This window comes from Molothrus ater, chromosome 21, assembly GCF_012460135.2.
Source record: "Molothrus ater isolate BHLD 08-10-18 breed brown headed cowbird chromosome 21, BPBGC_Mater_1.1, whole genome shotgun sequence".
Taxonomy (NCBI): Eukaryota; Metazoa; Chordata; class Aves; order Passeriformes; family Icteridae; genus Molothrus; species Molothrus ater.
In genome coordinates, this window is record NC_050498.2 from 7,512,462 (window position 1) to 7,525,910 (window position 13,449).

The 13,449-nt window shown below is 41.0% G+C and overlaps 1 protein-coding gene across 1 annotated transcript in view; it reads left to right on the forward strand.

Moving 5' to 3' along the window:
* EFCAB5 (EF-hand calcium binding domain 5) overlaps positions 1–13,449 on the forward strand; it is a 35,618-nt gene that overhangs the window by 14,315 nt on the left and 7,854 nt on the right. Inside the window, exons 7-11 of the mRNA XM_036395413.2 lie at positions 2,779–2,934; positions 7,615–7,714; positions 8,398–9,045; positions 10,142–10,353; positions 11,583–11,739. Of these exons, the coding sequence (XP_036251306.1) occupies positions 2,779–2,934; positions 7,615–7,714; positions 8,398–9,045; positions 10,142–10,353; positions 11,583–11,739 (1,273 nt within the window). The remainder of the gene's footprint in view (positions 1–2,778; positions 2,935–7,614; positions 7,715–8,397; positions 9,046–10,141; positions 10,354–11,582; positions 11,740–13,449) is intronic.

Below are 13,449 nucleotides of genomic sequence, written 5' to 3' on the forward strand. Positions count from 1 at the left end.
TGTCCAGGCCAAGGCTTTGCCAGCAATTTTTACCTGAAACAGAGCTGGATTTTATGGCTGGGTAATTAAACCTGTAAAAAGGGGTGTTTAGAATAGGAATAATGGCAGGCCCTCATTGCAGCAGTGCTAGTGGGTACTGTTGTAATAATTAAAACCAGAGTATAAAGCAGCTGTGCAGAGACTAATTCCAAGCAACCATGTGTGATTTTTTGTGCCTTCTTCCCTCTCAGGAGACTCACATGTTTGGTATTTTGCACAGAGATGCATTTTTATGGTAACTTGTTGAAGGTTTTTTTAAGCATGAAATGAGATATTTTTGAATTTAACCTCAGAATTATTGCATCTAATTAAGAAGACTATTGTGGATAATGAGAGCCCAGAGAATTGCTTTTGTCACTGCAATGAAGCATCAGTCCATAACCCCTATGGTACATATATATAATCACTGAATGAATTCATGCTCCATTAGCATTAGAAAACTGTTTAAAATGTACTTTGTGTACTCTTTATTTTAACTCAATTAAAGATATGACAACAGAGATCAGAAGCACGAAAGACATGGATTGTCAGGCTGTGTGATTTGCCAGGAATGTTCTCTCAGAACATATTCTCTGATTCTTTTTCCAGTCTGGTTTTAATTGAATCAATTGATGAGGCTTTCATCACTTCCCTTGGGAACTGTTCCATCATCAGGACAGGGCTGCTTCTAATCCTCAGCTACAATTTACCTTTGTTCACCCCTTTCCATCATCCACCAAACCCAGAAAGAGATGATCTTCCTCCATGCTGGTCAGGGCCCTTTCCCATGTGGAAAGCATTGCTTGTAATGGACCTTAAAATTAAAAGGCACTCTTTTTTTTCTTCCTTGAATTTAGTGCAGCTTTGGGTTACTTAAAGGCTGTTAGAAACTCAGTAGAGAGACCTCACACATCATTGTTTTTCAGGATTGGTTTTGGTTTTTTTTTTCAGAAATGTAGAACAGTGGCTGTTGTATTCTTACATCCTTTGTGACAACCTCGTGGGGTCTTTTATATGAAAAGCATTTAAATCCCAGGGACCAGCTCTTAATGGTTTATTTCACAAGCTTTGTGCTCTAACACACAGAACCCCCAGCAGTCTGGCACAAAGCTATTGACACCAAGGGAAATGCTCACATTGTCTTTGCAGGGTCAGAATCAGGCTTTAAAGGTGAGATTATTTTCCACGATTGTATGAGGCTTTCTCCATTTCTAGTGAGATCAGTAGGAACAAGAACAGATCCATTGTTTTTGATGATAATGTGGTCACAAACTATACCAAGGACGCTGGGTAGCAAGAAGGAGGCGTGCCAGCTTTCTTTGGAGAGGTGTCAAAATCTCTCGGTTAATAACAAATTAATGTATGTTAATTATGTGTACAGTAATTTACACATCAGCTCAGAAAGGCTTAAGCCTGTGATGGTGCCTCCTGCCCACATGGTGCTTGTAAACAGTGTCCTGTGAAGCTGTTAGGCACAGTATTAGTGCAGGAGCCTTTGGATGTGTCATCAAGGTGACATTCAGAATAACAAACTGCTTGTCCAACCTGCCTGACCCCAACAGCCTCACCTTTAAGGTTCCTCTGTCACAGGGCTCTGGGTTCTAATAACCCCAAGAAGCTGGTTGGATACTATGGATACTCATAGCCCCAGATGTGCCACCTTCTCTCCAAACTACATCATTTTTTATGCTGAAATGAAGAAAAAACCCACATTGCATTGGGAGCTTTTCTTTCCTACCAGCCACCCCTCAGGCCATTGCTTTTTTTCTGTTCTTCCTCTCTTCTCCACTTGTCCCATATATTTGGAAATTACACAATATAGACATGAATAATAATAACATATATTAATGTTTCAGCTGGTTATTGCCTGTGTGGCATTTCAACAAGCCCAAGATATTTTAGCACTTATGTCAGGTATCCATACTCTCAAAATGGGATAATGGGAAACATTCTGTGCTTTGGAAATTCCTCCTTTTAACTGTATGAGCTCCCTGTTAGTGTGGCTGGCTCAAGAAACCTACTGTAATAATTCAGCCCAGGCTCTGGGATTGTGGTTTGTTCTGATGGCCATTATTATTTATGTCATGCACACCACATTTTTAGACCATATTGCTTTTGCTCATAAAAGCCACATGGCTATAAATCCAAAGTGTTAAGGTGTCTCCAAGGCTGGAACGTAAAATCAATCTCAAGTCAGGAGTATTCCCAGTGTCAGAGGACTTGGGTGACAGCAGGCTCATTTCCAAAAGGATCTTCCTTTTTTTTTTTATTGTATCCAACTGCTTCTCTAAACACTGAAATTGTAGGCAATGCTCCTTTTGTGGCATTTGAGAGTTGAGTGACTGTCACTCCTGCAGAATGTAATGGCTCAAAATGCCTCCTTTGGGGTGAAGTCAAGAATACTAAATGCTGCAGAAAAGCATGGAGAACTTAAATCCTCTACAAGAAAATGGAGCTTAAGCCACAACTTTTCATAGGAGGGATCTGATCCAGCATCTCTGCTTGACCTTGATAAGTGACCTCTGGACCAGGAAAGGAACTGTTCAGGATACAGATTTCTGCAGTGTGCCAGGCTTGTTTGGAGATTATTGTTTCTCCTGAAGGGGAGAATGAAGTAGGCACCAAGTCTGTGTTGTGATGGCAGATTAAATGACAAATTCCTAAATATTTGATTCCACGTAATAGATTTTTAGGAGTTCAACTAAAGGTGAAAATGCTTGAAGAAAGATAACCATGTCCACTGCTGCTTTCTCTCTATAGCTTATCCTTTCCTATGCTGAACATGTTTCAAGTGACAAGTTCCAAGAAATCGTGGAATATCTCCATAAGTGTGCTGAGGACTTCCAAGAAGCAACAAAGCATGACACACGGAGGCAAATTTTTATTGACCTCTTCCAAGTTTGTGATCGTGGAAAGGTAGGCAAAGCAGCTCAGCCTAATTTCAGTGTGGGCATGCTCCCAGTTTGGTATTTCTCTGGGTCACTGCTTGCTTTTTCTTTTCCTCAACTCTAGATCCTCTCTTTGTCTTTACTCAGCAGTATTTTAGAGAGCAATAGCTGCTGCACTGTTGTTAAATTCATAGTTCTTAGACACAGAAACATCCAACAGCCTATTAACTGATGGCTAATTAGAAACTGAATTACCTAAATTGATGACTTGGGACTGAAGTTTGGTGATTCTGGAGAAGAAATTAACCATGGCCTTTAATTCTAAAAAGTTACCTGCTTCCACAGCACGTTCAGAATATTTAAGTGCTAATTTATCTATTCAGCCACATTTCAGCAAAGTTAATCTGATGTAGATTGACTTTAACAAATGTGCACATTAATTCAATAATTACATATGTTGCATTAATTATGTTGCATTACTTTATAGATCGGAAGGGTTTCTATCAATAAATCTCATAGTTAAAATTTAAAATGCAAAATAATCCACCTTTATAGCCTCTCTGAGAACAGTACTGTGAACTTCAGCCACAGTTTATGGACAGGAAATTAAAATACAGTCAGTTACAGAGTTGGAAATGAAACTCAAAAGCCATAATTTGGTTTTCAGCAGCTTTAAACTCTATCTATCATCCTCTCAGTACACCTGCATCTCCATTAAAAAGCAAACAAAAAAGTGCTAGACTCATTAGAAAACCAGTAAATAGTAAGAACTGAAGAATCAATGACATAAACTATTGCTAAAAACTTGGGCTTCATCCAAAAAGTGTGGTACTTGTTATGAGAACCCTCAGTTTGGCAGTTGCTGGCTGCTACAGGGCAAGCAGTTGCCCTAACCTTGGTTTTCTCCCCTACATAAATTTTATATTCCACCCAGCACTCCTCCAGCTATGCTTGCAGAGCCTACCCAGAGTGAACTGTGCTGTACAATGTCATGCTAATAATGTCATTACTGCCAAGAGAAAGGAATTACAGGGCTCATTTCAACACCAATAGTGTGTTGTAGAGAATAGCAGGCAAGCTGCTGTTTCAGGATGAGGGAAGAAATGCGTCTGCTTCCCAGCTAGGAGACATTTGACTTTCCTAAGGCTCTGTCAAGAAGGGCTGTGATGGATCCTCCTGGCTACAAGGATACAGAAACCTGAGTCTGTCTTTGCCACGGATTTCCAAAGGATCCCTTCTTTCCTTTCATGTTTTAAAGTGACTTTCTTCCTATTATTTCTGTGGGCAGTAATCACCACCTCTATGCTGCTAATCCCAGTGGAATCTCAGAGGCAAAGAGCCAAAAATACTAACACAACAGGAGTGAGCAGCTATCAGCAATGACGCCACTGCTGCCGAAAAAAAACTGATCAGAGCACAGAGTTGTGGTTTCCAGGCTCCGAGGTAGCCCTGCCCTGCAAATTGAGTTCACTAAAGTGTCGTGTGGGCCACGCAGCTCTTTTAAACTTGGCCTGGTTTCTTTTGTAAAGTTCTACTGTACCCACAGGGGAGATAAAATGCAAAGTAACCCAAGGACTTCTAGCACTTGAATGTGATCCATTACCTGTAGAGCCCATTCTGCACAGCACAGCAAAGCAGTTGTTTCAGTTCCTAATTTCCATTTGTTTGGTAGCAGGCAGTTATTCCAGTCTGCATGGTGAGGGTGGCTGGCTGCCTCAATGAGCTGCAATTAGGGCCAGGGAGCTGAGAAAGCAGTGTTTAAATTACAGTCAAATTAGAAGGTATCCACATGATCATTATTATGATTTCAAATGCATGCATCCAGAAGGATGGCAGCTCAGAAGGACAGCCTGGACTATCCACTGCAGCAGAAACTTGCCAAGACAATCGCAGAACACAGTTGGATCACTGCTATAATACCCCAAAAGGCAATGGCTCTGTGAATTTTTAACTTATTGTCCCTGTGCTCACTTGTATCAGTTTTTTTTATAACTCTTCATTAATTTCCAGGGATGTTTTAAACAAGGGATTTTAAAATTAAATTTAATTTAGTCAGAGATTAGTTTTCAAGCCAATGTAGTTTGAGACACCCCTGATTATCTTTCTTGCCATACAGCAACAACAAAGTCTGCTTTCTCATGCCCTAAGTGTCTATTCTACCCTCTTGCTCACTAACAAGCTCATTGTAGGGTTCAGGATACACACATCACATTTCCAGAAAAACAATCAAGTGGTTAAACACTGACCTAGCCCTGATTAAATGGCAAGTCTGGTTTAGTCTGTGTTGCCAAAGGAATTACTCACAGGTCACAGAACATTGCTGAAAACAGCTGAGAATCATCACCTGCCAATATCTAGGTGACAAAAAAATTAGGTCAACATGTTTCAATTCCCTGGGCGCTAAAGCTGCCCCGAGTTTTGGGCAGCTGTACAAACACAGATGGATTTCTGTTGTGGAGAGGAGAGGCTGTACCTGCCCTGCTCACAAGGTGCAGCACGAAGGGCAGGTGGGCAGGAATCTGTCATCAGCCTCCTTAGTCACACACCAAGTGCAAAGAAAAGTCACCTTTTCTACTAAATTTAGGAACTGGGAAAAATAGCACAGCTGGGGAGAGGAGTTGGAAATGGTTTCTTGTTGTAGTGCTTCTCTCTTCTATAGGTGGCTGTACTGTGACATTTTCCTCTCAGGGTAAGTCATAAGGAAAAGTGTCCTGAAATAACAGGAACCCCTGCTAAAATGGCAAATCTGTGTAAATTGGAAATGTTTAAATAATTCAATAAATCCCTATTAATATTTGGCAATTTCAGCTATTTTATCTATTTTTTATATATTTACCTGTTTTTATATAAAAATAAAATTTTTGAATCCAAAGAACAAAAAACTCTTCAAGAATTTGAGTTACCTAATCCTCCAATAATATTATTTTAATATGAGAAAAAGGTAACTGAATCCCAAAACAACATCCTTATTTTCTTTTTAATAATACTTCACTCATCTATTCCCATTGTAATGAAGTAAAATGATGCTTTAGTGCTGCAAAGTTCAGGGCAACCAGCAGATGATTATGACGAGTAACAGCTGAGGAAATTTGAATGGAAAATTAAGTGTGTGTAATGGAAATACTGAATGGAGGATCCAAATATTCCACAGTGATCTGGGAACACCTTTAAAACATTGTGTGTTTGTGCATCTCCTAAATGGATCTGAGCATGATCTGATCTATTCAACTGAAAGACAAATAACAAGAAGAAGTGTTTGCACAGGGGTGTGCAAGGTATCTGTATGTTAATGTCAAGATACTGGGAATCAGGACCTACATCTTGTAAGTTTAGGGACAGAATTCTGTGAGGACATTTGTTGTTCCAAACCTACCCATAGCTGAAATTCAATCCTGACTCCCAGCATTTTTTTTTTTACCAGCAAGAATTAAATTACCAGATACTGAAGCACTAAAATTGTACCAGATGGCTTCTTACATTTCACTTCTGGTCCTTTCTGCAGAACTGGCAAAACCCCTTCCTTGTAGAGGAGGGTGCTGCTGTACCAGCAAATGTGATGTGTTCACTTAGTTCCAGCGTTAACTTCATCAGTGGGTGAGATGTGTTGGGTCTCTGGGTTGTTTCCATATCCTCTGTTTTTAACTATTGCTGCCAAGAATTACAGTTTCAGGTTATAAACAATGCAGTCATCTTAAGCTAATTTCCAGAAAAGAACAGCAAAGTTCTTCCTTTATTTCTTTAGTCTAAGGGCAGGCAAAGTTCACAAGGAATTAAAAGCCTGGTGAAATTTACATTTTGCAGTTTTTAATCTAAGAACAAAATGTGAAAAGGAAATCAATAATTCAGATGGAAAGCTATTCACTACAAATAATGAACTTAAGTAAATCTGTTTCCTAATTAACTACTTTATTTCACTAATGGGAGGGAGATTACAAAGGTGGCAGGATTTAAATAATGACAATGGGAATACATCATAAAATGGAAAACTTGCAATCATTTAGTTTGCTTTACTTTTTAAACCCCACAATTTCCTGATTGGAAATGACCCATTCCATTGCCTTTTCCTGGGTTTATCGTCTGTGTACACTCACCCTGAGCAACAAGGATTTAATAAACTCTGCACCTTACTCTACACTGGAACTGCTGATACCTCTCTCACCTCTGTGGTCAAATGTCTATGAATTTTTAAAGGAAATTAGGGAGGTTGTCATAATAGCTCAGATTTTTGGACTAATTATGTTTCCAGGCCAATACATCACACTTCAAAGGAGATGAAGGGGCACAAAACCAAACTACAATGTGCAGTCACTAAGGTAACACAGCACAGCCCATAATAGATGGAAATTCTTCCATGGTACTGTCAGGCAATCAATATCTGTCCTGAGAGGATGAAGTGTTGAAGCTTTGATCTCGACACGAAGAACTCCTTTGGCAGAACAGTTACAATTATCTCACTGTAATTTGTCAAGGACATGGAAAAGGAAGAGCCTGCAAAGTAATATGTGTGGAGAGTTCCAGCTCAGCCCAGAAGAAATTTTTTCCTCTATGAAATAAATTAACTTCTTTGGAATTTGTAGTGATGTTCTGGTAATGGATAATTATCAGCCACAGGTAATTCTTGGCTGATGGTTCCTTTGTAGTGCTGCAAATGTTGATGTAAGTCAAAGAACCACAGGAGAAACCCAATAATTGTAATCTTTTTATCTAGGTTGGTGTCTTGGATAGACAAAAAATACTGGCCCTGCTGAGACACTTCTATGACAGAAGGTCCACGAGTCATAAGTGGGAACTGTGGAACCCCAGAGAATGTGAGCACATGGGATGTTTCAGTTGTGGTTAAAACATTGGGAGTCCACACAAGGCTGGATGGTTCAGATATGTTTTATAAGAGTTACCAGAAATAAACAGAGCCCAAAAAAGGGACCCAAATGACTGCTGTGACCTATACACCAGAATTTGCAAGCACATTTGGCAAACTGCGATGCAATGTTCAGAAATGCTTCAGCATCCAAAAGTTTTCCTTGCTACAAAATTCTGAGGTACTTTTTGGGAAATAGAATTAAAGAAAGACTCTTTCTGAAACGATTATTAGAAGTTAATTTTGTGTTTGCACTAAAATACCTCCAGAAAGAAAAAGAAAAAATTGAGGGAATCATCTGCATGAAAGTAAAATATTTTAAAGATATTGGACATTAATTAATTGCTGAGATCAAATGCAAGGTGAATTACATCCCTCCTTCTAAGTGTAGAGAATGATTAAATATTTATTTCAAAGGAAAAGTGGTGTAATACTTAGCCAGAAGAGTAGATCTCTGCAGGCAAAGACATTATTCTGAAGTTTTGTGTTCCTGAGATGTGTCTTTGCAGAAGATACTTTCTGGCAGTTTGTATTTACTTGGCATTACCTTTTTTCTTTAAATTTTCTTATGCAATACTAGAGAAGATAAAACCAGTAGACACTATCAGCTTACACATATTATTTCTGTTTTAGGGCCAATAATTGAGCTGCAAGATATTAATCTTATGGATTTCTGGGGAAGCCTTGGTGACCAGGAAGTTTGTGAGGAAGTCAGTGAAAGTTTGTTCTTGTCTGAAACGGAAATTTCTGAGGCAGAGATTTTAGGATATGAATCTATAGATGATGATAGGCAAGAGACTGACAGAATGAGCACCAGTGTTACAGAAGAAGTTGTTGAAGAAATGGACATGAGTGAAACTGAGACTGGAGGAATTTCCAAGGAGGAAAATGAAGCAGCAGAGCCAAGTGCTCCTGAAGTGAGCAAGGAAGGTGAGGATGCTGTGTCAGCAGTGGAAAGCACTGGCCTTGAAGCTACTGATTTGGATGGAGAACCTGGATCTGGAAAACTGGAGGAGTCCATCCTGGGTAGTGAGCCTGAGACAGAAACAAAACCAGAAGATTATACCTCAGACAGAGAACCTGGATCAGAAGGGCAAGTTAGTCAAGAGGACAGTGGAGTTACAGGGATATCACCTGAAGGTACAAGCACAGCCTCAGGAGAGGGAGCTGTGACAGACACGGACGCCACTGACTCCCAACAGGCTGTGAAAGAAACCTCTGCAAGCAACAAGAGCCAGTCTGACCAACAGACAAGCTCAGAGATAAGACTGCATGACCAGGGTAAAGTATTTTCTTTTTTCTGACAGACTTTAATCATATTCTTTGTATATGTTTAGATTGGTTTAACTACAGGGTGTTTTAAATCCATTTCAAAACCATGTGAGTGATTTCTGAGTTGAGAAGACCATAAGCTTTGCTATATCTTCTCAGCATGGTGTTTTCTGCCAAGGTTTCAGAGCTTATTCCTCTCACAGGAGGCAGGTGAGTCACTTTGTTGGTGATCTGTATTCAAGGCCCTGAGCAGACACTTTAATTCACGGAGTCTGTGAAGCAGCAGTATTTTTATAATAAGGAGAAACTTTATGTTCTGTTTGACTCTGTAATATTACCATAACAAGACAGGAACCTGAGCACATTAAATCTAGAAATTACTTAAATAACTTTTAGACTGTGACTGCCTATAGGGAGATGAGCTATGAGATCATCTAGCAGAAACCTTTTATTTGAATCTCTCACTGTGTTTCCAAAGGATGATCCTACTTCATTGTCTACAAAGGCCTTTGTTCTAGGAAGGCTGTGATCAGACAACTGTGTTTCAAAGAGGTATTTTCTTAAACATCCTAGAAGGGCCAACCTCCTTGCTAGCACTCTGGGAACACTCTTGTGTCTCACGGTTTAGAGCACTGCAAGAACCAGGCCTGCATTGTCTGAACAATCCAGTGACAGGTTCATCATGTAAAGCTGATGGTACAGCCCCCTGGGACCTACAGCTTTCTGTGGTAACTCCCAGTGCACAGCATTACCCTGTCCTTCAGTCAGTCCTTGGATGTGCATCCTGTCTGTCTGGGACAGCAGTCTCTCAACGAGGTCTTTGTCTCAGACAGCCCCCTGCTGAGTAACAGCAATTCCAGCTCACCTGCAGTCAGGGTTTGACCTGGCTGTAGGATGGCATCCATGCCAGACTGGATCTGCAGAGCTGCTATTAGAGCACTATAAGCAGATTAAGGCCTTTACTCAGCATGGAGTCAGTCTGTATTCAGCTGTAATTTCCCTGGATAGGAAGTGCAGGATTGAGGGCTGTGTTGATAGCTGCCACGTGGTTGGCTTTAGGGCAGCATTTGGCTTCCTGTGACACACGGTGCTTTCTGCCTTTCAGATTCAGGTTCCAGTGTGGCAGAGATTCAGAACCATCAGGATTCTTTTATGAAGAGCTTTGCTGCAAGCTGCCTCACCCTGCCGCAGTTTGTACAGCTCATGGACAATTTTGTGGGTGAAGACATTTCTGTGCCTACTGTGAAGAGGCTTACAGCATTTATCAAAAGAGAATACAAACAGACAGAAGAGGAAAAAATTAAACAACGAGAAAGAGTAAATATTGATAAGTTTTGCTGATCTCATGTCCAAACAAAAACCAAGCAAATGCCCACAAACACTTTGCAAAGTCAACTGTTAATCTGATGCTGGCAGAGCTCTCCACTTGCAGCCTTGCATCCCCTGTTCCTTCAGGAGACCTTTTACCCCTTTGTTTTCATTCTAGATGCTTCCTCCCTAGCCCTCAGCTCTGGAAGTGATGACAGACTCATCCTGTTAGAGGTTGTCTGTCTGTCCTAGAGCCGGACTCAGTGAGACAACAGTTGATAGTTAATTGTGAAAGAGCCCAAAACATTCCATTCTGCTTATTCACCTTTATAATAGCCAAGAACCTGATCTCTGACCTACTGCACTGGCATGTACATAGAAGGTTGTGGATGTTTGGGGAGGATTTTGAAACAAGTGTGTTTGGGTTTGTTATGTGCATGGCTGGATGTGAATGGGCACAGGCTTATTTGGTTTTAAGTTACAAGGTACTCTTGCCATGTGCTGTAAACAAAATATTCTCCTTCCTCATGCCCAGCATCAGTGTGCCTCATATCACTTCAGGTCTGTTTTGTGGTGCATTTTCTAGCTGTGTTTTCCTTAGACCTCCTTCTGGTTTCCCTCTGTGCTGCTGACCTAATTTGAATGAGATATTGGCTCTGACGGCTCCATAGAACTCACTGAACACAGCACACACTGCCAGGATTTTGGCCTTTTGAGTGAATTCCACTCCAGCCAGTTATCCCTCTATGCTGGGTTTAGAGGACAAATGGTAACATGTGTTTGCTTGGAGCCCACACACTTCAGGGCAGCACCAGCAACATAACAGTGTACAGAAATATGAACTGTCACATCTCTGATGTCACTACAAGGCTGTGGTTAGCTCTTGCTGGGGAGACATTTGTGTTCTGGGAAACTTGCACTTACCTGAGCTGACATCACCTTAAATCCAGCACAGGCTTAATTTGTTCACTGTGAAATAACTCTCTGCAGTGCTGATCCTACCTGGTAAACTGAACTGTCACCTGTGTTTAGTGTTTCTAAGTTATCTCCCAGGTTTAATGATTCATCTCTAGCTCTGAGCCGTGTATGTACAGATTTGGCCTGGCCCATAGGAATTATGTGATTGGCACAACCACTGCAGAATTTTGAATTTTTACACTTGTGTAGTGTCCCCATTTGTGTAGTGTCCAGCATCAGTGTCCAGGAGTTACCAAACACCAGCTGTTCCTCTGCTGCAGGTTCACCGCATGTCTCACGTGGCCCAAAGGAAACATCTTTTGGAGGCACTGTTTGAAAAGTGGGACAGCAAAGCATGTGGGTCCCTGGACCTGGAAGAGGTGATTGCTGTTCTGAGCACATTCAAGGGACACAAGGGAAAAGAGGCCTTGATGAAGGGTAAGGAAAAATCTCTGCTCTGTGAGAACAACACAGGAGGCCTTCAACCATTCAGTGACAGGGCTAATGAGGCTGTTGCAAGCACCAGTTTGGTTTTGCAAGCAGTCATAAGCATACACACTGTGAGGTGTAAAATGGGAAGGAACAGTTACCCAGACCTATTTGTTAATGCATTGCTCCATCCCCTCCTCCTGTGCAAGATTCCCAGGCAGAGAAGTAGCCCAATGGTTTAATGACACTGGAGTGAGTTGAAAAATTATTTCAGCTGTAACATGCAATGTATACATGTGATATGTCAGTGAAAAAGCACACATAAAGCCTGAGGACATGTTTGCACTTTTAGTCCAGTCCATCTGTGGACTCCAGCTATTTTTAATAGATACATTTTGCTGTGCTTCCAGCAGGAATGTACCTCACAGGAGAGAACAGCTTTCCTTATAGATCTCAAATAGCCTGTAGTTATTCACACTGTCACACAGCACTTAGGAATTACAGAGCAGCTTTGAGTATCACTTCTCTGTTGGTTATTTCACTGCATAAACTTAGCAAATTTGGTCCTTGATAGAAAAGACTTTAGTCCAGCAGAAGTGCTGCAGGTTCACCTGAACCTGTCTGGCAGCCTTGTGCATATTAACATGTGGGCATGAGGTGCTCTGAAACACTGTATTAGCAATTAAGAACATCTCTACCTGTGTGCTTGGGTGGACAGGTCTGGTTTTTTCATCTCCATGCTCATCTTCATGTTGCTTGTTCTGCTGCAAATCACTAAAAATGGCTCACTTTGGCAACCACCAAAATCTCTTTATCCTTTAGCTCACTGAAGGCAGCTGGTGGGGTGGGGAGCACACCAGTATGTCACTGTTAATAATCTCCAGGCTGTCCAGCCAGGAGACACTGGCAGTTCACTGCTCTCTTGCATTCAAAGCATGCCAGAACATACCATGGAAATATGGAAGGACACAGTCCCTTCCATGAAGGGCTCATAAACTAAAGGACAAATAAATAGAAGGGGAGAATAGCAAAATCAATACCACCTAGCAGCAGCATGAATTATTTCTAGCTGCCCCAACCTAATGTCTCAAGGGTGTGGGACAAGCAGGTTTGGGGGAAGGGTTCACAGACATTGCACTTCTCCTGGGTGGAAACACAGAGTAAAAAGTGAGTAGAATTATTTGATTGAACTTGCAAGTGAAAAGTGTAACATTAGATATAAAGGGGAAAATAATTCATTATGCTATTGTTCAGTAGTGAAAGAAGTGATCATAGCACATTCAAATTCATGTCTGTTTTTTTCTGCATCCCTTTTTTCAAAGTGAGGAGAAAGTGGTGATAAAAATTCAAATATTTTATATGATCAAAAAAATTCTCCATCCTAGTTCTGTCAGAAAATCAGAAATTAAATTAGAATACTGAATGTTCCTTAGATGATGGGCTGGATAAGACAGCGTTAAGCATCATGACCCCACCATAATTGAGGCCAAGTTAGTACTTGCTACTTCTTCAGCTAAAATCTGTGATAATGATGATAAAATGGTTTGGTTTGTAAGGCATCTGTAACGATCATCAAGTCCAACACCCTGCCATGAGCAGGGACATCTTCGGGTCCAACAGGATTTGAAAACAGGATGCAGAAAGAATGATGGGAGCATCAGTCAGAGATGGCATGAACGCGGGGCTCCGGAGCCAGGCAGCGCCTGCACGTTGCTCAGG